Source organism: Littorina saxatilis, linkage group LG14, assembly GCF_037325665.1.
Source record: "Littorina saxatilis isolate snail1 linkage group LG14, US_GU_Lsax_2.0, whole genome shotgun sequence".
Taxonomy (NCBI): domain Eukaryota; kingdom Metazoa; phylum Mollusca; class Gastropoda; order Littorinimorpha; family Littorinidae; genus Littorina; species Littorina saxatilis.
In genome coordinates, this window is record NC_090258.1 from 11,556,995 (window position 1) to 11,577,609 (window position 20,615).

General features: G+C 41.7%; 2 protein-coding genes across 2 annotated transcripts in view; one reads left to right on the forward strand and one right to left on the reverse strand.

Annotated features, from left to right (window-relative positions):
- The window catches only part of LOC138947119 (GTP-binding protein 4-like), a 34,442-nt gene extending 23,936 nt beyond the window's left edge, over positions 1–10,506 (reverse strand). The window contains exons 1-5 of the mRNA XM_070318566.1: positions 10,377–10,506; positions 8,926–9,096; positions 5,194–5,297; positions 3,470–3,553; positions 1,131–1,284 (exon numbers count right to left, since the gene is read on the reverse strand). Coding sequence (XP_070174667.1) covers positions 1,131–1,284; positions 3,470–3,553; positions 5,194–5,297; positions 8,926–9,096; positions 10,377–10,424 — 561 coding nt within the window. The 5' untranslated portion in view covers positions 10,425–10,506. The remainder of the gene's footprint in view (positions 1–1,130; positions 1,285–3,469; positions 3,554–5,193; positions 5,298–8,925; positions 9,097–10,376) is intronic.
- Positions 10,507–10,520: 14 nt separating this feature from the next.
- LOC138947118 (annexin A6-like) overlaps positions 10,521–20,615 on the forward strand; it is a 62,339-nt gene continuing 52,244 nt past the window's right edge. The window contains exons 1-7 of the mRNA XM_070318565.1: positions 10,521–10,631; positions 12,148–12,278; positions 12,649–12,802; positions 14,211–14,361; positions 15,029–15,122; positions 15,901–16,100; positions 17,234–17,399. Coding sequence (XP_070174666.1) covers positions 12,167–12,278; positions 12,649–12,802; positions 14,211–14,361; positions 15,029–15,122; positions 15,901–16,100; positions 17,234–17,399 — 877 coding nt within the window. The 5' untranslated portion in view covers positions 10,521–10,631; positions 12,148–12,166. The remainder of the gene's footprint in view (positions 10,632–12,147; positions 12,279–12,648; positions 12,803–14,210; positions 14,362–15,028; positions 15,123–15,900; positions 16,101–17,233; positions 17,400–20,615) is intronic.

The following is a 20,615-nucleotide window of genomic DNA, read 5'->3' on the forward strand; positions in this document are numbered from 1 at the left end:
ACGCTTATAAATCAGTAACCGCGCTGACACGCCCATGGACGGGACGCGCATTTTTCAGTAAGAGCCATACAGGGTACACGACTCGTGATTGCTTCCCGGTTTTTGAAGCTTGCAGTAAATTGAGTTGTTTCCCTTGACACACTTGGCCTGCCCTTCCGCCATATGCAAAATTAGCCTGATTTGTGTGGTTTTTTCGAGAAAAAATATGAATCGAAGGCGAGCCTTGTCACGGGAGGAGATTCTCCGGATGTTGGATCTTGAGGACCCTGTAGATCATGATTCCGACGTGTTGTTTTCGCCTCAAGAAAGCGATAATAGCAGTGATATTGAGGAAGAAACAGTCCTGTTGTTGCTAGTATAAGTCGGCAAACTTCACGTGTTAGGGTGGTACTGCATGAATCTTCGAATGTGTAGTTGCAAGGGGGGCGTGGCAGCACTGATAACAATGGATGGCTGGAGCTTCCTTATCATTTTGGAAATGTTCATAGGTGTACAGTTGGGACTTTGTTGTGAAAATGTGACTTATATTCAATATGGATTACCTAGACATCATTTGGTGAGTGTCACAGTTTTGTTTCATTTGAGTCAGGATGCTGTGAGTGAATGCGAGATTTGCTTGTTTTTTTCTTTGTACTGTCTCCTTATTTCTGTGTAGAATTTTAACAATATTTCAGCTAATTCATAGGTTTTACACCTTGTTTGGTTATAACATTATTTATAATACTTTCTGTTAAAAAATAACTTTTAAAAAAGCAGTGGAAAAGAAAACACACACAAAAAAACGTTAAAAAACACAAATTATCCCCCTTTCACCCCCCCTTTGCTAAAACAAATCGCGTGACAAACTTATAAATAGCACGACTGAACTGGGCATCCATTTTTTAATTAGTACACAAAATTTGGTGGTGATTGGACTTAATTCAAGCTTGCTAGACAGATTTCTTTACAGTTACTGTTTTTTGGGACGTTTCTTGGTGGCAAGCTTGGGCAGGCAGGACGTTAACGCCGTGGCAATGCTAGTCACAATAGTGTTAAGGGGGTGGAGGGACCAAAAGCCTGAATATTGTCTGTGCGTAGTTTATAGGGGTGGAGGGAGTGGTGTGTGCGTTAGTGTGTGTGTTGCACTGTACCTTGTTGACAAAGCTGGACTTGCCGACGTTAGGAAAGCCGCAGAGCAGGATGGTGCGTGTGTTGGGGTCGATGGAAGGCATACGAGAAACATGCTGTCTGACCTCTTCAAGGTACGTCAGGTTCTGGGACTGTCTCTTCATGATCTTCACCATTCTGCACATACAAAAAGCATCATTATAATACAATGGAACCTCCCTTTTAAAATACACCCCCCCCCCCTCCTATTTAGACTCCCTCTCCTCAAGACCTTGTTTTCTCAGACTTTCTGTTCAAAGCCTTTGTAAATGTACCCCTATTTTATGAATTATCTTCTTCTTCTTCTGCGTTCGTGGGCTGAAACTCCCACGTACACTCGTGTTTTTTGCACGAGTGGAATTTTACGTGTATGACCGTTTTTTACCCCGCCATTTAGGCAGCCATACGCCGTTTTCGGAGGAAGCATGCTGGGTATTTTCGTGTTTCTATAACCCACCAAACTCTGACATGGATTACAGGATCTTTTTAGTGCGCACTTGGTCTTGTGCTTGCGTGTACACACGGGGGGTGTTCGGACATCGAGGAGAGTCTGCACACAAAGTTGACTCTGAGAAATAAATCTCTCGCCGAACGTGGGGACGAACTCACGCTGACAGCGGCCAACTGGATACAAATCCAGCGCGCTACCGACTGAGCTACATCCCCGCCATTTTATGAATTATAACACTGCCGCTGATTTTCTCAGGTTTGTGGAGGTCTTACAAGGGGGCTTCCACTGTAGTTTAACCCTTTCGCTGCCAATCAAAACTTCCTGACTGCCAGGGAATATTGGAGTTCGGGGTGTAATAATTCACAAAAAATTCTAGCTCCAAACTGGCAGTAGGTAGAAAAGTAAAACCTATGTTATTTTTAAAAGAAATTCAACCAAGAATCTGTTTTTAGTATCTAATCATGGAAATAATGCACAAGTGCAGGACGGGTATACCCGTCCTAAGGCAGTCAAGGGGTTAATACAGACATAACCAGTTCACATCAGCCAGCTTGAATGCAGCAGAATACTTCGTCTTAAACAACGCTTTATTCTTTTGCACAATCATGAAAATAACAACAAGCCAACTGGAATCTTCATTGCCCATTGTACAGGCTGTGGAAGAGTGACCTTTCCTTCCAATAACAACAAGCCAACTGGGATCTTCACTGCCCATTGTACAGGCTGTGGAAGAGTGACCTTTCCTTCCAATAACAACAAGCCAACTGGGATCTTCACTGCCCATTGTACAGGCTGTGGAAGAGTGACCTTTCCTTCCAATAACAACAAGCCAACTGGGATCTTCACTGCCCATTGTATGGGCTGTGGAAGAGTGGCCTTTCCTTCCAATAACAACAAGCCAACTGGGATCTTCACTGCCCATTGTATGGGCTGTGGAAGAGTGGCCTTTCCTTCCAATAACAACAAGCCAACTGGGATCTTCACTGCCCATTGTATGGGCTGTGGAAGAGTGGCCTTTCCTTCCAAAACAGCAGCGCATGTGTTTCCGGCACACCCCTCGCTAGTGATTGCTCCCTTCATTGTTTGTCCGCTGTTTTGCAAGAAAAGGTCACTCTCTAGGGTGGGGATGTAGCTCAGTCGGTAGCGCGCTGGATTTGTATCCAGTTGGCCGCTGTCAGCGTGAGTTCGTCCCCACGTTCGGCGAGAGATTTATTTCTCAGAGTCAACTTTGTGTGCAGACTCTCCTCGGTGTCCGAACACTCCGTGTGTACACGCAAGTACAAGACCAAGTACGCACGAAAAAGATCCTGTAATCCATGTCAGAGTTCGGTGGGTTATAGAAACACGAAAATACCCAGCATGCTTCCTCCGAAAACGGCGTATGGCTGCCAAAATGGCGGGGTAAAAAACGGTCAGACACGTGAAATTCCACTCGTGCAAAAAAAAACCACACGAGTGTACGTGGGAGTTTCAGCCCACGAACGCAGAAGAAGAAGAAGAAGTCACTCTCTCACAACCCATACAAACCGACAGTTTTTTTTTTTAATTCGTCTTTTTGCAGTTAAAAAAAAAATCACCTATGCACACCTGAACAGACATTACTTATGGACTGAGTACACAAAGTTCATTAACATTTGCTGAAGTGTAAGCCCTAGAAACAAAGACGTTGGTGAGTAACTATTCCTCAGGAATAAATTGGCAATTCTAAAATATATTTTTGCACCTATAACAAAGAAAAGCATTACAACACCATACCAATACTATTACTAATGCCTCACTCTCTCTCTCTCTCGCACACACACATACTGACATAGCAAATGTGATAGAATATATATGAATTAAGACAGTCTGATTAAAAAGCAAACATTTTACCTTCCAAGAGCAGCCTTTTTCAGCTGTTTGCATCGGTACAGCGTATCTGCATACTTCATCAGACGTACATAGTCTTTTCCAACACTGTCATCAAACAACACAACATAAATTCATAGTAAAACATTTGTTTGGCAAACCAACAGGTGTCAGTTATGTAAACAAGAAATTCCTCCGAGGTAGGAAAAACACCCCTGTCAAAGGGAAATAACCTTCTCAGTTGGTGGCAGTGACTGAGTGAGAATGGTTATTTCCCTTTGACCATTAAGATGTCCCTCTATAAGTCCTTGTATAATTTTAATCCACCAATAACTCCCTAACCGTGTGTTTGACTGGTCCCAATTTTTGTAAGGACCGTCTCAGGAATGTATAGAACCTGTTCACCAAGTTTGGTGACGATCGGTCTGTTCATTCTTGAGATCTATATGCGAACACAAACAAACAAACAAACACATGGACCGAATCCAATAACTCCCTAACCGTGTGTTTGACTGGTCCCAATTTTTGTAAGGACCGTCTCAGGAATGTATAGAACCTGTTCACCAAGTTTGGTGACGATCGGTCCGTTCATTCTTGAGATCTATATGCGAACACAAACAAACAAACACATGGACCGAATCCTATACACACCCCTATACCGGGGGTGTAATAATTTGGGACAAAATTCCCATCCTGCATAGAAAGCAATCACTCAATACATTTTTTGCAATGGGTCCCAGAGGACGGAATGCTGTATATTCCATGTAAAGCCCGGACAGAGATTTACATAATGGTTTACAGGGGAATGAAGAACCTCTCGCAACCTTTTTTCAGATGATAGTGTTTCAGATTTTTTACCCATAATATATGTTTATATGTCACACGCTTTCCTTCTTTGCCACTACTAAAGCAAATGTGTGCAAGATTGTATGTTACACGCTTTAGGAGCATGGCAAGAACGGATTCAAACTCAAAATCGTCCCTCCAAAAGCCACAAAATTAACACACGACTTTTATTTCTCCTGCTGTTATCGTTTCTTCTCTTTACACATTCTTCAACACGCAGAATACTGAAAACGGCATCCCAGACGACAGTACTGTTTCCATACGCGAATTTAGCTGCCCTTGGAAAGTGGCTAGCTCAGGAGGCCTGTTAGTCTGAAACTATAAGGACAGAGTTCTGAACATAGATGACAAAGATCCCGGAATGAACAAACATTTCGTGGATGCAGACACAGAAAGACGTCATGAAGAATGCGATGCTTCAAAAGATATAGACTGTGACGATGACTGTGACGTCATTCACAAACACCGAGACGTCATTCATAGTTGTTCGGTCACTTCCGTCAAAAAGTAGATCTCTCCACAATGGCTGCTCCTGTGTTTACGTTTGTCAAGCTTGAGTACACAAAACGTGTTTGTTCTCTCCTCTGTTGAAGCTGTGAGACATAAATGCTATTCCGACTTGGTCATGTGACAGAGTTTTCTTCCACACTCGATTAGCTGATGTCTAACTCAGCCTGACGGCTTCGTTAGACAATCAATGAAATCTCGTGTGGAAGAAAACATCTGTCGCACGACCAAGTCGGAATAGCAGGTACGTACTATATCAATAGCAAGACTCCCTCTCATCTAAGACCTCATTTCCTCTGACTTTTTAAGGTCTTCAATTGAAGCCAATGAAGGGGGGTTCGACAGTCTATGATCTTCAAAAGCATCAACCACAGCTAAAAATCAATGATATTTACTTGTCGACGAGATGCCTGGCTGTGTTGAGCTGTCCCAGAGCCAGCTTGTAGTGGTCTCGGTCGTACAGCACCGACATCAGGTCACAGTAGAACGGGTGCAGGTCCTGTCAACACAAAAATGAAGTAACACACACTTACTCACTTGTTTTAAAGAATGGGGATCAAGTAAACAAAACAAGTCAACAATGAAAATCTTTGCATATATATATGTGTGTGTGTGTGTGTGTGTGTGTGTGTGTGTGTGTGTGTGTGTGTGTGTGAGAGAGAGAGAGAGAGAGAGAGAGAGAGAGAGAGAGAGAGAGAGAGAGAGAGAGAGAGAGGGAGAGAGAGCGAGAGAGAGAGAGAGAGAGAGAGAGCAAATCAAATTTTGATATATATATATATGAGGCTGTGCCAAAAGGTGCTCTGTCAGAGGGGGACATTTTATAAGAAAATAAAAGTAACAGTATCATTTCAACACTTACACAATGTGAAAGAATAGTCATTTGGACATACAATTCCAGTCTTAAAAAGATAACTCAGTAAAGCGACTTTGAGAAAATGATGTGTAATCGTAATTTTTGGGAATCTGTCGGATGTAACAATGGACATGAAAGACAAGTAAAATTAGTTGTAAACCTATATCATTTGAGCAAATTTTTACTTGTATCATTTATATAACCATGTAGCATAGAAACTGAACACAATATAGTGCAATGATGATGTCATGTGTTGCATCCGACAGATAGCAATTACTAGCAGTTTGAATTCAAGAACAGCAAAGCACAGTTTTGATCAAAAACCAAGTTTATTCATTTGGTGAAGTCCTTTCATTGCTGTCAGAAACAATAACATTGATCATGCCTGGAGAAAAGATTGCCAGCCATACCATTCATCTGTCGGAGGTAACATTTTTAGAATGGACACAAATTTTTTCTGATGTCATGTGTTGCATCCGACAGTAAATGTAAATGTAAAGTTTTGCCAGAGTAATGGTGGGAATCGCAAACTTAGCCCGTTTGTGGAAAGAAAGGGACATTTTGATCCGTTTTTAGCTCATATCGTGCTGACTGATGAAGGCCAGAGCCAAACGTTCCCACATGACACGAGCGAAGCCGTGTCAAAGTTTCGGTTGACAGTTTGATATCTGTGTCAGGAGTTTCGATCGAAGCCTGACTTAACACTTTTGAGGCAGTCTTTGTTATTTTTGAGTTTGTTTCCTGCATATGATAGCCGTGTAAACTGTTTAACACGGTTCCAAAGGTTATTTTAGGTTTCGAACTTTCACTCAGTATTTTTTTTTTTTCGGGTTGAACTTTCTGTTGACCGCAACTTACAAGAAAAAGCTGACATGGAACTGATACTTACCGCTGCGTGTTATCGACGCCATCTTGGAGGGAAAAGTGCGCGAAAGGCATTGTGGGAAGGAATGTCTTTTTACTGCGATGCGACAAACATCCGGTAGAAGTAAAATCGCGGCCAGAATTATTAAATGTTCGATCGAAACACTCTGACATGACGAAGTTACTCCGTAAAAAACATGCCTGATATAAAATATATACAACAATCAGTGCTGTTTTCACCGTTGCTAAACGTCAAACTAAGATTGCAGCACTTGTTTCTGTGTTCTTCTAGAGAGATTTCTGGAGCAAATCACTGCCGTCAACCTTTTCTGCTGGTGTGACATCTGACATGATAGGTTACGATCGTAACAGCTTTTAAAAAAACCGTTTTTCACACATTTCGGGAAGAATTTTGTTCTGCTTTTTACATTGATTAAAAAGCTGAATCTCTCCTCTTTCACCCATCTACAAAAAAATGACTCTCAACTTGAAAGATAAAAAACAAAAAATCGTTGTTTGTGGGTCCCCTAAAATGTCCCCACTTCCGGATCAACATTCGGACCTGGATCTTGTAATTATTTTGTATTTTAACCCTTTCAAAGGCCAACATGCACCTTAATGTTGTGCATGTTGTATCTTTGATATACTTTTAAGCTAAGTGAGGCTAAATCAGGAAAAATGTATGATTACAAAACAAAATATCAATGTGCAAATTTGACAGGGGTCTCCCAGAGCACCTTTTGGCACAGCCTCATATACGTATGAGGGTTGGGCATAAGCAATACAAACAAGCATTTTTTTCAAACAGCCCTCAGAGTCAGAGAGAGAGAGAAACACGAGAGAGAAACTCAGAAAGACTGAACTTTATTCACAGAGAGAGAGAGAGAGAGAGAGAGAGAGAGAGAGAGAGAGAGAGAGAGAGAGAGAGAGAGAGAGAGAGAGAGAGAGAGAGACAGAGAGAGAGAGACAGAGAGAGAGAGAGAGACTGAACTTTATTCAGAGAGAGACAGGCAGAAATTTTCTGACAAGTTAACACTTTCGCGACGGGAGGTGACTATATTAGTAATAGCGCTGCAACGCCCACGGACGGGAAGTGACTATTTTAGTATTAGACATACAAGGTACACGACTCGTGATTGCTTCCCGGTTTTTGAAGCTTGCAGTAAATTGAGTTGTTTCCCTTGATACACGTGGTTTTCTCTTCCGGCTTGATCAAATTAGTGCAGATTTGCGTGGTGTTTTCGAACAAAAAAAATGAATCGAAGGCGAGCCTTGTCACGGGAGGAGATTCTCCGGATGTTGGATCTTGAGGATCCTGTAGATCATGATACATCGTGTCGTTTTAGCCTCAAGAAAGCGATAATAGCAGTGATATTGAGGAAGAAACAGTCCCGTTGTTGCTAGTACGAGTCGGCAACTACACGTGGTAGGGGGTGATACTGCTAGACGAACATGTATCTCGGAATCGTGCAGGAGCTATGGGGGCGTGGCAGCACTGATAACAATGGATGGCTGGAGCCTTCAAATCCTTTTGGAATTGTTCATAGGTGTACAGTTGGTACTTTGTTGTGAAAATGTGACTTATATTCAATATGGATTACCTAGACATCATTTGGTGAGTGTTACAGTTTTGTTTCATTTGAGTCAGGATGCTGTGAGTGAATGCGTGATTTGCTTGTTTTTTTCTTTGTACTGTCTCCTTATTTCTGTGTACAATGTTAACAATATTTCAGCTAATTCATAGGTTTTACACCTTGTTTGGTTATAACATTATTTATAATACTTTCTGTTAAAAAATAACTTTTAAAAAAAGCAGTGGAAAATAAAACACACACAAAAAAACGTTAAAAAACACAAATTATCCCCCTTTCACCCCCCTTTCACCCCCCTTTGCTAAAACAAATCGCGTGACAAACTTATAAATAGCACGACTGAACTGGGCATCCATTTTTGAATTAGTACACAAATTTTGGTGGTGATTGGACTTAATTCAAGCTTGCTAGACAGATTTCTTTACAGTTACTGATTTTTGGGAAGTTTCTTGGTGGCAAGCTTGGGCAGGCAGGACGTTAACGCCGTGGCAGTGCTAGTCACAATAGTGTTAAGACTAAAAAAAAAAAAAAAAGTCTGTTTACGGTAACATAGGCAAACAATTAGGGTTATTTTGCCAAAAAACAAAGACTTTTATTTTTATTTTCCCAAATGCCAAAAAAAAGTCTAGGGTCGCATGAAAAAAAGGGTTATTTTGCCAAAAAACAAAGACTTTTATTTATTTTATTTTTTTCCCCAATGCAAAAAAAAAAGTCTAGGGTCACGCGAAAAAATAGGGTCGGTCGGAATACTGTAAACAAACTTTTTTTTGTTGTTGCCTAAGAGAGAACTTAACTATTGTACTGACAGTCATATTTACCTGTATAGTGGGAAACTCTGTAAGGATGGCTGTTAATTTGTCATGGAAGGTCTGCTGACAGAACTTGATCTTGCGCATGTAAAATCCACGAATGCGAACAATGTTGTAGTGTTTGTGGACCACTGTCGGTGTTTTCCTCTGCGTCTTGGACAGGACTATGTTAATGAGGTCCTGAAACAAAGCAAATCCAATCAGGGTTACTCAATTAATGCTGCATGGCATGCGTTATGGAATAGTAGTGGGATCATCAAATTCTTAGATCTGAGTTTTACATGTTGTCACAAACTACTGTCAGTGTCATTTATTAACTAATTAAGTCTATTGAAAGCTTACTGAGACCTTTCAGTTTCATGTGGAGAATTATGTGCAAAGAAATCTCTTTGTACAGATATGCGCAACTGCTCCTATACAACACACACAGACACACACATACTGTACAGATTGAAAAATAAAGCTGTCCGAGTTCACTGCAGAGCACAAGTTGGGGGTCGGGTCACTTTGTGCCCCGGACTACCCCGGACTACAAGAAATGTTTGGACAACAAAGACAGATCTATTGATCTGTGTTTATTTACAAACCCCTTTGTGCCCCAGACTACCCCGGACTACAAGAAATGTTTGGACAACAAAGACAGATCTATTGATCTGTGTTTATTTACAAAAACCTTTGTGCCCCAGACTACCCCGGACTACCCCGGACTACAAGAAATGTTTGGACAACAAAGACAGATCTATTGATCTGTGTTTATTTACAAAACCCAGACTTTGTGCCCCGGACTACAAGAAATGTTTGGACAACAAAGACAGATCATGTGATGCCACAATCTATTGATCTGTGTTTATCCCCGAGTACGCTAAAACTAGGGCTCAGCAGACTTTAATTGTGTGTGTGTGTGTCTGTGTGTCTGTCTGTCTGGACTTAACAGCTTATTGCTGGGAAACTATTGGGCGCAGTTCGTTCAAAAGTTCATCACGACGTGTGTGTGTGTGTGTGTGTGTGTGTGTGTGTGTGTGTGTGTGTTCATTTTGTGCACATGTGTTAGTGTTACTGTTTGTGTGTGTGTATGTGTGTGTGTGTTTGTGTGTGTGTGTGCGTGCGCGTGCATGAGTCTGTACTCGTGTGTGTGTGTGTGTGTGTGTGTGTCAGTGTGTGTGTGTGTGTGTAAGAAAGAGAGAGGGAGAGAGAGAGGGAGTGAGGGAGAGAGAGTGTGTGTGTGAAGGGGTAGTCCGGGGTAGTCCAGGGTAGTCCGGGGTATTCCAGGGTAGTCCGGGGTAGTCCGGGGCACAAAGTGACCCGACCGAAATTGTGCAATAAGCATGTTTGGGTTTTGACAGAACAGGCTAGCTCCGACTGTCCAGATTTTGGAACTTTTCAGCATAGTTTTGTGTTCAATTATTGGGCAGTTATACTCAGGAGGTATCCATACGTACAAATGTAACACCAATAAATACCTTATACGGCGGAACCACCGTAATTCTCTTGAAATTGTATTTCTCCATGTTGTTTTCTTTCCATGTGCGGAACCCCCTCGTGTAAGCGGAAGTAAAGGCCTGTCCCGCAGAGAAAATGGAAAAAATCACTTCCGCCTGATTTTTGTCCAATCATAATTCAGTACACCCACACACCGGAGAAATTGTTGATTAAATATGGCTGCCTGACAACAAATGGCAGGTGCTCCCAAACAAAAGTAAACTGTGACGTTGAAGGTAAGAAAACATGTCTTTAGAGCTTCTAAGCAATTTTGTAAGTGGTATTTTTGATGACTTTGTCATATTATGAGTAGTTTGTAGTTTTGAATGGAATAAACACAGATATTTGACACAAAAATCCGAACCAGATATATAGAGTGCAGTTTTGAAGCAAGTACCTGCTAAACCACTACATTCCCGCGTCAGTCTTCTATAGACTTCTGACAGAGTTTAAAAACAAGGATGTGTTTTTGTTGGCATTTGTCATAGCCTCTTCATTTATTCGAGTCATTTATTGTGTGTTTCACACAAGAATAAGGACTCAAGTTGCTTGTGAAAGAATAATTGTTAGCTAGGCCCCCTATGTATAATTTATAACTGTGGGCAACACTGCAGAATAGAAACAAATGCAGGGCAGGGCGTAAACTAAACAAATCACATGTGTCTTGTTAAGAAACATTATGAATATTCAATTTTAAACGGCTAAACAAGAAACTATGAGGTCTGGCGATTCCCTGCATCGAACTACAAACCTCGTTTCTTCTTCTTGTCGTTCGCTACATTTCATTTTTGCGATTTGCGTGGATCTGTGGTTGGTTAAGGTACGCCTGTTGGCCCAGATCCTCTGACTTCAGCCCTTAGGTTTCTTTCAGGCTTACCCCGCCCTTAGTTCCTGGCTCAAAAACCTAACCCTGGGAACACATGGGGGATTTCTTACCGGGGGTCCCACCCCGGGGCTAGAGCTTTTAATGCACCTCTTATTCGCATGGTGTAACCGCCATCGGACACGTAGGGCATTTATAGGGTTGTCAGTGCCATCTGCCAACCCACCCCGTCCTGGTAGAGACATCGCTAGTTGGTCCGGGACTGCTTATTCTATATTTGCAGCTGGCCCCCATATCTGGGGGCCGTTCCCCTATCCGCCTCATGGGGACCCGCCGGGTTGAGGATAGTCGCACCCCTACTGAATTGGAAGTAGTCTGTTCCCGGAAACCTCGTTTCATCAACAACATTAGCAGTCTAACATGGCAACGGGAACGCAGAAGAAGAAAACAAATCTAAACCGTTCTTACTGTAACAAAACTGGGTAATTTCTTGATTTAGTCCAGTGGGAGGTTGATTGTCTCACTAAGGCCAAAAAAAAAAAAGGTCTGTTTATGGTAACCCGACTGACCCTATTTTTTTCGCGCGACCCTAGACTTTTTTTTTGGCATTTGGGGAAAAAAAAAAAAAAAAAAAAAACCTAACGTAAAAATATGTTTTTTTGGAAAAAAAACAAAAAAAAAAACAGTCCCGACCTACCGACCCTATTTTTTTGGCCTATGTTACCGTAAACAGACCTTTTTTTTTTTGCCTAAATAGAGACATGCATACGTTGCATGTATGTTTCTGCACTGAACAAGTTTCAAAATGTTCACTCCTCTTTCAATAAATTATGTCACTTCATGAGTTCTAATTTAGGAGAAGATCCGAGAGTGAAATATTATGATATGAGATATCTCATTGTTAGGATTCTTCAACTTTTCATTTTCAGGAAGAACAGATTGAGCAAAATGCCGAGCGCAGGAGCGCTTCCTGCGCCATTTATAACACCTTTGCGTGAATTCTCGACCGGCCCTACATCCAACAGCATCGACAGTAACACCTACATTGAAATCTCAACAGGTAATTAAGTTTAGGTCAGAAGTGAGTGAAGGGAGTTGCAACACAACATAGTTCACTTTGGTGACTGCAGGAAAATATGACTGCTATGGCAGACTAGTTAATCATGACTATGGCTATGTAATGGAAGAAGAAAAAGAAAATTTGGTACAGTAGACACCACCCCCCTACCTGCCTTTGAGACCCCTGATTAATGACTCTCACCTTACTTTTGATAAACTCGGCCAATTTACCTCCATTTCAAGACTACCTCCTTATTGTGCCACTATATTTAAGAACATTTATCAACTGTGTCTTGGTTTGTTTGTTGTAGTTTTTCTGTCAAAAAAAGAAAAAAAGAAAAGAAATATTTATATGTTTGTATGGCTTGCAGATACTCCAAACTGTAGGCTCTACTTCACCACTGATGGAGCGAAGCCGACACCGTTCCAAAGGAAGATTGGCGGGCGAGAAATCACATTCAAATACTTTGCTCCTTTCACACTGAAAAGCGGGAAGAGAACAGTCAGGGCGGTGTGCGTATCAAGGTAAGTAATGATAAAAGTCAGTAAGTTTGATGATCTTCTTCTTCTTCTGCGTTCGTGGGCTGAAACTCCCACGTACACTCGTGTTTTTTTCACGAGTGGAATTTTACGTGTATGACCGTTTTTTACCCCGCCATTTAGGCAGCCATACGCCGCTTTTGGAGGAAGCATGCTGGGTATTTTCGTGTTTCTATAACCCACCGAACTCTGACATGGATTACAGGATCTTTTTCGTGCGCACTTGGTCTTGTGTGTACACACGGGGGTGTTCGGACACCGAGGAGAGTCTGCACACAAAGTTGACTCTGACAAATAAATCTCTCGCCGAACGTGGGGACGAACTCACGCTGACAGCGGCCAACTGGATACAAATCCAGCGCGCTACCGACTGAGCTACATCCCCGCCCTAGTAAGTTTGATGATGATTGTTGCTGTTTGTACAAACACACACACACACACACACACACACACTCACACTCACACACACACACACACACACACACACCCACACACACACTCACACACACACACACACACACACACACCCACACACACACATGTGTGCCCCATAAATCAAGTACACAGATATGTTGTTATTCTGCTGTGGCGGTAAAGGCAGATTAATTGTGTGTTCTGTTCATGTTTTGGTATCGCTTAGGATAATGTTCTTTTGTCAAATGGGACTAGCAGACGAACTTTTGCACACGTGTTCCAACGTTAAAAACTGTATGAAGTTCAGTTTTCTGGGGAAAATAGTGTATGAAACTGCTTTATGTTCTTCAAATTGATGAGATGTGTGCATTTTGTTGCGTGTGATCTGTTTATAAAATGAAATATTGTTGAAAACTGACCGTCGGATTGCAATCTCTTGTCGAAGAAACTGAGTGAAAAGAAATTTGAAAGGGGAACTACTCTTGTCGGTAGACAAAGTATGAGAGTTACTTGCCTTGGGAATTTGCTTGTGTTGAACATTTGCGCACGGCAGATCTAGATTCAGAAAACAACCGAACTCATGGATTTTATATGGAGATTCATGTGTTCAAGGCTGTAGTTGTTAATTTAAATGCGGTATGTTTGTATTGTTTGCTCCAGAAATGTATACTTCGTACATTAGAGCGTTCAGAGCTTGGTAGCAAAGTAGTACCGACACAGAACAGCTTCTCAACCCATTGCGCTATCGAGGATTCAGGCTGTTGCTGGCTCGTTATTTGTTTGGTTGCTGGATGTTTATCGAAAAATAACAAACCATACAAGTTTACAGAGGTAAGAAACAGAGGGGGGAATACGATCAAATAATTACAACAGCTTGACTACTGAGAGCTTCATTGCGACACAGGTGCTTCATCAACCGAGATGCACACACTCAGTATTGAGCCTGTACTTTGTTCATTTTAGATTTCATGTTTTGCAGAGATGGGCTGCTCGAGAGTGCTGTAGTTTCCAAAACGTTCAACGTTAACGATGTCACTGAGACGGACACTTCCAGTTTCTTTGACACGACGGACGTCACCACTGACACTGACACCACAATTACATCAAAATCACGATCAAAAAGGAAAAAGGTGTGTGGGTGAATGCAGCATAGCAAATACATTGTTTGAATGCATGATTTCATTCCGATGACTATTTCCGCTGTTCTTCAGTTTATTTCATGAGTTATCTTGGAGGATTTTCTTTTAATGGCATAAACTTCTGTCCCTCCCAAACTTACCCACCCTACCATCGTGAATCATCTTGGAGCATTTTTTTAATGGCATAAAGTTCTCTCCACCGCCAATTTACCCACTCTACCATCCTTTTACCCCCGGACAGCTTCGAGTTATTTGGTAGTCCGCATACAAAGGTACATTTTTACATGAGGTGTAATGCAAGTCAAAGCGACACTTTGAATAACTGTGATCAGTAGAAGAGACTGTAATCTCTTTTGCTTACAAGTACTTTGGAACCCTCCTTTTGGTAACACCCCCCCCCCCCCCCAGTTTATGACTTCCCCCTTTTTAAGGCCTTTATTTTTTGGATGTACTGTTCATAACCTTCGTAAATTAACGTCCGTTTTATGACTCCCTCCTTTTTAAGATCTGATTTTCTCTATCTTTTTAGGTCTTAAAAGGGTGGAGAAGGGGGGGGGGGGGGGGAGTGTCTACTGTAATGAAAATATAATTTGTTTCAAAATTCTGTTAACTTTTTATTTTATTAATGAAGCATTTCTTCATTTATGTGTATTACCAGACACCGACACGCAAGAATCACTCCAGCATGAAGGAGGCATGGGCTACCTCTGGCAGCATGCCTTATGGACTGGGCTTAGAGGCTGAAGAGCACAGTAAGTTTATTCTGCACACATGCACACTGTTCATTTCTTGGTACTGTTCTAGGTACAGTGGAACCCCCCCTTTAACACCTCAAGAAGCAACCCCCCGTGGGTTAGGGGGAGTCCCATATTGGTTGGGACGAGAAAGAATTTACCCGATGCTCCCCAGCATGTCGTAAGAGGCGACTAACGGATTCTGTTTCTCCTTTTACCCTTGTTAAGTGTTTCTTGTGTAGAATATAGTCAATTTTTGTAAAGATTTTAGTCAAGCAGTATGTAAGAAATGTTAAGTCCTTTGTACTGGAAACTTGCATTCTCCCAGTAAGGTAATACATTGTACTACGTTGCAAGCCCCAGGAGCAAATTTTTGATTAGTGCTTTTGTGAACAAGAAACAATTGACAAGTGGCTCTATCCCATCTCCCCCCTTTCCCCGTCGCGATATAATAACCTTCGTGGTTGAAAACGACGTTAAACACCAAATAAAGAAAGAAAAGTAAAGAAATCTAAAAAAACCTGAGAAAATCAGGTCTTAAAAAGGAGGGAGTCTTAAAAGGGGGGTACATTTACAGAGGTTCTGAACAGAGAGTCTGATAAAACATGGTCTTAAAAGGGAGGAAGTCTTAAAAGGGGGGTTCGACTGTAATGCCATTGTAAAATATTATTCAAAAACAAGTGTGTGAGTTAAATGTTTCCATGGTTTCCAGAGAAACTCGAACAAAAGTATTTTATAGAAGCCTGTTCTTGTGGAGAGTTGTACATGTTTTCTTTGTTACTTTTCTGTTCTGTAGTTCCCCCGCCAGCCCAGTCGGTACAGATCCCCGACGGCCCCTTCAACCCCACCAACTACTCAGGAACGCAGATCAACGTATGGGGGGCTCCCCCTGGTGGCGTCTGGCCAGCCGGGCCGGGTATGGCCGTTTTCGGCAACGGCCCACCTGTCCCACAGTACCCTGTGCAGTATGGCTTTCTTACAGAGCAGATGATTGAGGTAAGCAACAGTGTGTGTGTGTGTGTGTGTGTGTGTGTGTGTGTGTGTGTGTGTGTGTGTGTGTGTGTGTGTGTGAGTGTGTGTGTGTGTGTATGTCGCCTTTGGCAACGGCCCACCTGTCCCACAGTACCCTGTGCAGTACGGCTTTCTTACAGAGCAGATGATTGAGGTAAGTGCTAGCAAGTACAGTTGTGTGTGAGTGTGTATGTGTGTGTGAGTGTGTATGGTGTGAGTGTGTATGTGTGTGTGAGTGTGTATGTGTGTGTATGTCGCCTTTGGCAACGGCCCACCTGTCGCAGTACCCTGTCCCACAGTACCCTGTGCATACGGCTTTCTTACAGAGTAGATGATTGAGGTAAGCAACAGTGTGTGTGAGTGTGTGTGTGTGTGTGAGTGTGTATGTGTGTGTGTGTGTGTGTGTGTGTGTGAATGTCGCCTTTGGCAACGGCCCACCTGTCGCAGTACCCTGTCCCACAGTACCCTGTGCAGTACGGCTTTCTTACAGAGTGTGTGTGTGTGTGTTTATATGTGTGTGTGTGAGTGAGTGTGTGTGTGTGCCAGTGTGCGTGCGTGATTTATGTGTGTGTGTGTGCATGTGTGCGTGCATGTGTGAGTACATCTGTGTGTGTCTGTGCATGCATGCATGTGTGAGTACATCTGTGTGAGTGTCTGTGTGTGTGTGCGTGGGTGAGTACATCTGTGTGTGTGTGTTTGTGTGCAGTATAGAATAGAAGGGCTTCTCAGGCTTCTCAGGCTTTCCACTGTTGTATTTGGTCTGAAGTATTTCCATTCTGAATGGAGTTTATTAAATAAATTATTTTATATCCAGACATTGAAAAGATCAGCCTTGACATTGACATTGACAGGATGGTATGGGTGGTCTGTGGCTAAGTTGGTAGCCTGCTGGCTTTATAACCAATGTGTCCCTATCAGCTCGGATTTGAACCCAGGTACTGCTGGGGATTTTTTTTTATAGTTTCCCAGATTCAACATTCCGTGCAGACTTTGAGCAGATGAAATTGCACCAAACGCATGAGCTAATGCATAAAGTGACCCCCTGGTTAAAAAGCTTTGAATGCAGAATAAGAATAATGATGGTACATGTATATTAATACATCATATTTTGTATGCAGGGGCTGCAACCCAAAGAGAAACCGGTGGAAAAGGAGAAACCCCTGACAGTGGCTGACATTCGTAAACTGATGAACGACAAGAAAGAGACCGTGGCCCCTAAGGCTGCCATCGAGTACCAGCCAACGTACAAAGACCCGCCTCTGAACGCTGTCAGCCCGGGCAATGGTAGGTACTACAGGGGGTCCGGTCGTAATGTTTCATTTTCTGGCTTGAATCGCTCGGGAAATGCTTTGTTATCCAGTTACCTCTACGTTAAGCAAAATAACTATGACTGAGGCAATGAAGTCAGCAATGGCCGTTTGAGGCTACACATGTCCATGGTTTCAAGGTCTCAGCGCACTAATACAATATTTGAGTCCATGGTTTCAAGGTCTCCACACACTAAGGCCAAATTAACAAACATTTATGTTAGTTTAGGGTAACCTGACCCGACCGACCCTTTTTTTTCCCGGTGACCCTACAGTTTTTTTTCATTTCTCACAAAAAATTAACCTCTTCGGCACATTTTGCGAACCATACCGAGACTTAAAATAAAATAATAAAATTTTAAAAAAGCTGACCTACCAACTTGGTCATGTTACCCTAAACCAACATATATTTTTGTTTGGCCTGAAATAAAATTTGAGTTTAATAACTAAGACTATGGTATAGTACATGTATTACAGTGCAACCCCTTTTTGAACACACACACACACACCCGCCCCCCCTCGCAATTTATGGAACCCAAGGTAGCAGGGTAATGTTAAGAATGTGTTAATGTATTTGGAACAATTGTTGATGTTGTAAACTTAATGAGTTTTATAAGCTTAAAGGCATATGTACTCGACGTCTATACACGCTAATTGCTTTACCAACAGCTGGAGACATGCTAAATTAAGTTCCCTGCAAAATATTGTGGTCTAGGACCCCTTCAATGTTGAGATATGTTAATTTTCATTTTGATCTGGATCGTCCTATTTATAGATTTGGCAACACATGTAACGTTGATGCAAGGGAGCTAACACCGCGGCTTTGTTGACATCCTCACTTTTTCAGAGGCAAGAACAAGCTGTAATGCATGTATTATGGTCCGCGCATGGTGACATATCGTCATTATATGGTCTTATGGTGCGTTTGACATCGATTATGGGCAAACTACACTTTGTAAACACGGGAGCGCGTACATATGCCTTTAAAACTTACTCATATTTTGGCATGGAGCTTAACAGAAACATTGATATGTCCTGCCATATAGATGTGCCACACAGCTTTCTAGGGCGAAATGTTTTATTTTCTTAGGCTGAATTTATACAGCATGCTTCTCGTTTTGCATCTTTTGCATGTTGTTTTGTTTTGTATTGCATGCTGTTAATTGTTGGTAGTACATCTTTTTACGTATATCAAGCATTGTTTGTGTTTATATCCTGCATATTCTTCTAGTTTGTTTGTCAAGTTAATGATTGTGATGTAGATTCATGTACCCGGTAACTGTATTGTAAATGGGGAAGAAAGGATCTAACTTGTCGCTGCAGTATTCCCAAGCAGTGCGCTGTTTTTATGTTGTTATGCACATCAGTACAGTGCCCTCCCCCCCCCCCCCCACCCCAGTAAAGACTTCCTCAGTTGCATCGCATCTCATTTGTTCTTTGTGTTTGTTTCACACACATGAAGTGTTACACACATAAAAGTGCTGATGGGGTTGAATTTGACCATGCGCACCCATAACCCAGGTAACACCCCCCCCCCTTCCCTCCCACCGGACAATGCTAAGCAATTTTCCATACATAACATGATGCTGGCTTTAGGGATGTGAAGCTTCATGGGAATTTTTTGATGTCATGCTGTCAAATCAACAGTGAAAAAACAAGAAAGGCTATTTATCCAAAAGTTCTAATCACAAACAAAACAAAACATTCACCGGTTTGTTGGTCTTGAAGAGGATGACAGACAAATAGATAATGATGAGATAATGAGTAGTCGAAAGCAGAAGGAGAAGAAGACCAAACAAATAATTTCTCCCCAGTTAGAGCAATTGTCTTCTTTATCTGATAGTGGCAAGAGTCAAATCTGAGCGGCTTTTTTTGTGTGCTAATTTGGACCAATTTATGAAACTTCTCCCTCTAATTGTTTTTTAGGCAACCTTTTTAAATAGGGCAGTTACAAATAGTTGCACGACCACCAAAACTTAGGTACAAGTTGTGTATGCCGGTAGGTAGCATAGCCAGGCAGCCAGGGTTGCGCATTGCAAGGTCAAGTTGGACCCCATCAGTGGTAAGAGTGGGTGCTTTTGAGTCTGGAAAAACTGAGTAGAATTTGTACAGCTGTTTACTGATCAAATATGATTCATATTTTGTATAATTGCACAATTGTACAGACAAAGTTATGAGATTGTATATCATCACTGTCACAAGATCTGTAATTGACAAGAGATTAAAACTTTTCTTCAGCACTGACTGTGTTTGAGTTGTTTTGTGAGTGATTCAAATTCTACTCAGTTTTTTTAAACCCAGTAATATCGTTTTGCACCTTTTTATCATTTCTTTCCTTGCTTTGTGTCTGTGTGTAACATTTAACACCAATATAGCTGTGAATTTCACTCGTGATTTGCACATTCAGCAGGAGAATCAGAGGCAATAGTAGAACGGTGGTTACCTGCAATGTGAGGCCCCTCCAATGAGAGGACACCTCCAAATAAGGGGCACCTATTACCTCTTGTCTTCTTACAGTGGAATTCACCTCTTAAGACCTTGTTTTTTTCTTCAGATTTGATCTGTTCATAGCCTCTGTAAATTTACCGCTTTTTTCAGACTCCCTCCTTTTTTCTCAGATATTTGGATGTCGTAAAAGGGGGTTCCATTGTGCTATAAGTTTCTACCAAGGAGGGATACTGTAGTATTCTCGGATACAGGCAATATAGACACAAGGCATGTGTAGTTACAACGTGCTTTATTGAAGACCAGAACGAGGCTAACCTGTCAGAGTGATGTCCCTTGGACTGTACATGTATAAGGTCATGGACACGTCGTCTGCTAAGACTGACGGTACGATATTACCACACCTCCCTTCCAAGTTATTGTTCCAGTAATAATAACTTTAAAACAATCTTAATTATAATAATCTGAATACTGTTTAAATGACAGATGATTGTCCATTTCTGTATTTTGAATTAATACTGCAATGTTAATATCTTTGACTAGAAACTAAGACATACAGTTCTTTGTTTAGTTCAGAAGGGACACAGTCTGTTACTGGATTTCATGAATTTTCCACACCGTTGATGACTTGAGAAATTCCATTTTGAATAATACTGCTGGTTTCAGTCTGTTACTGGATTTCATGAATTTTCCACACTGTTGATGACATGAGAAATTCCATTTTGAATAATACTGCTGGTTAAGTGAA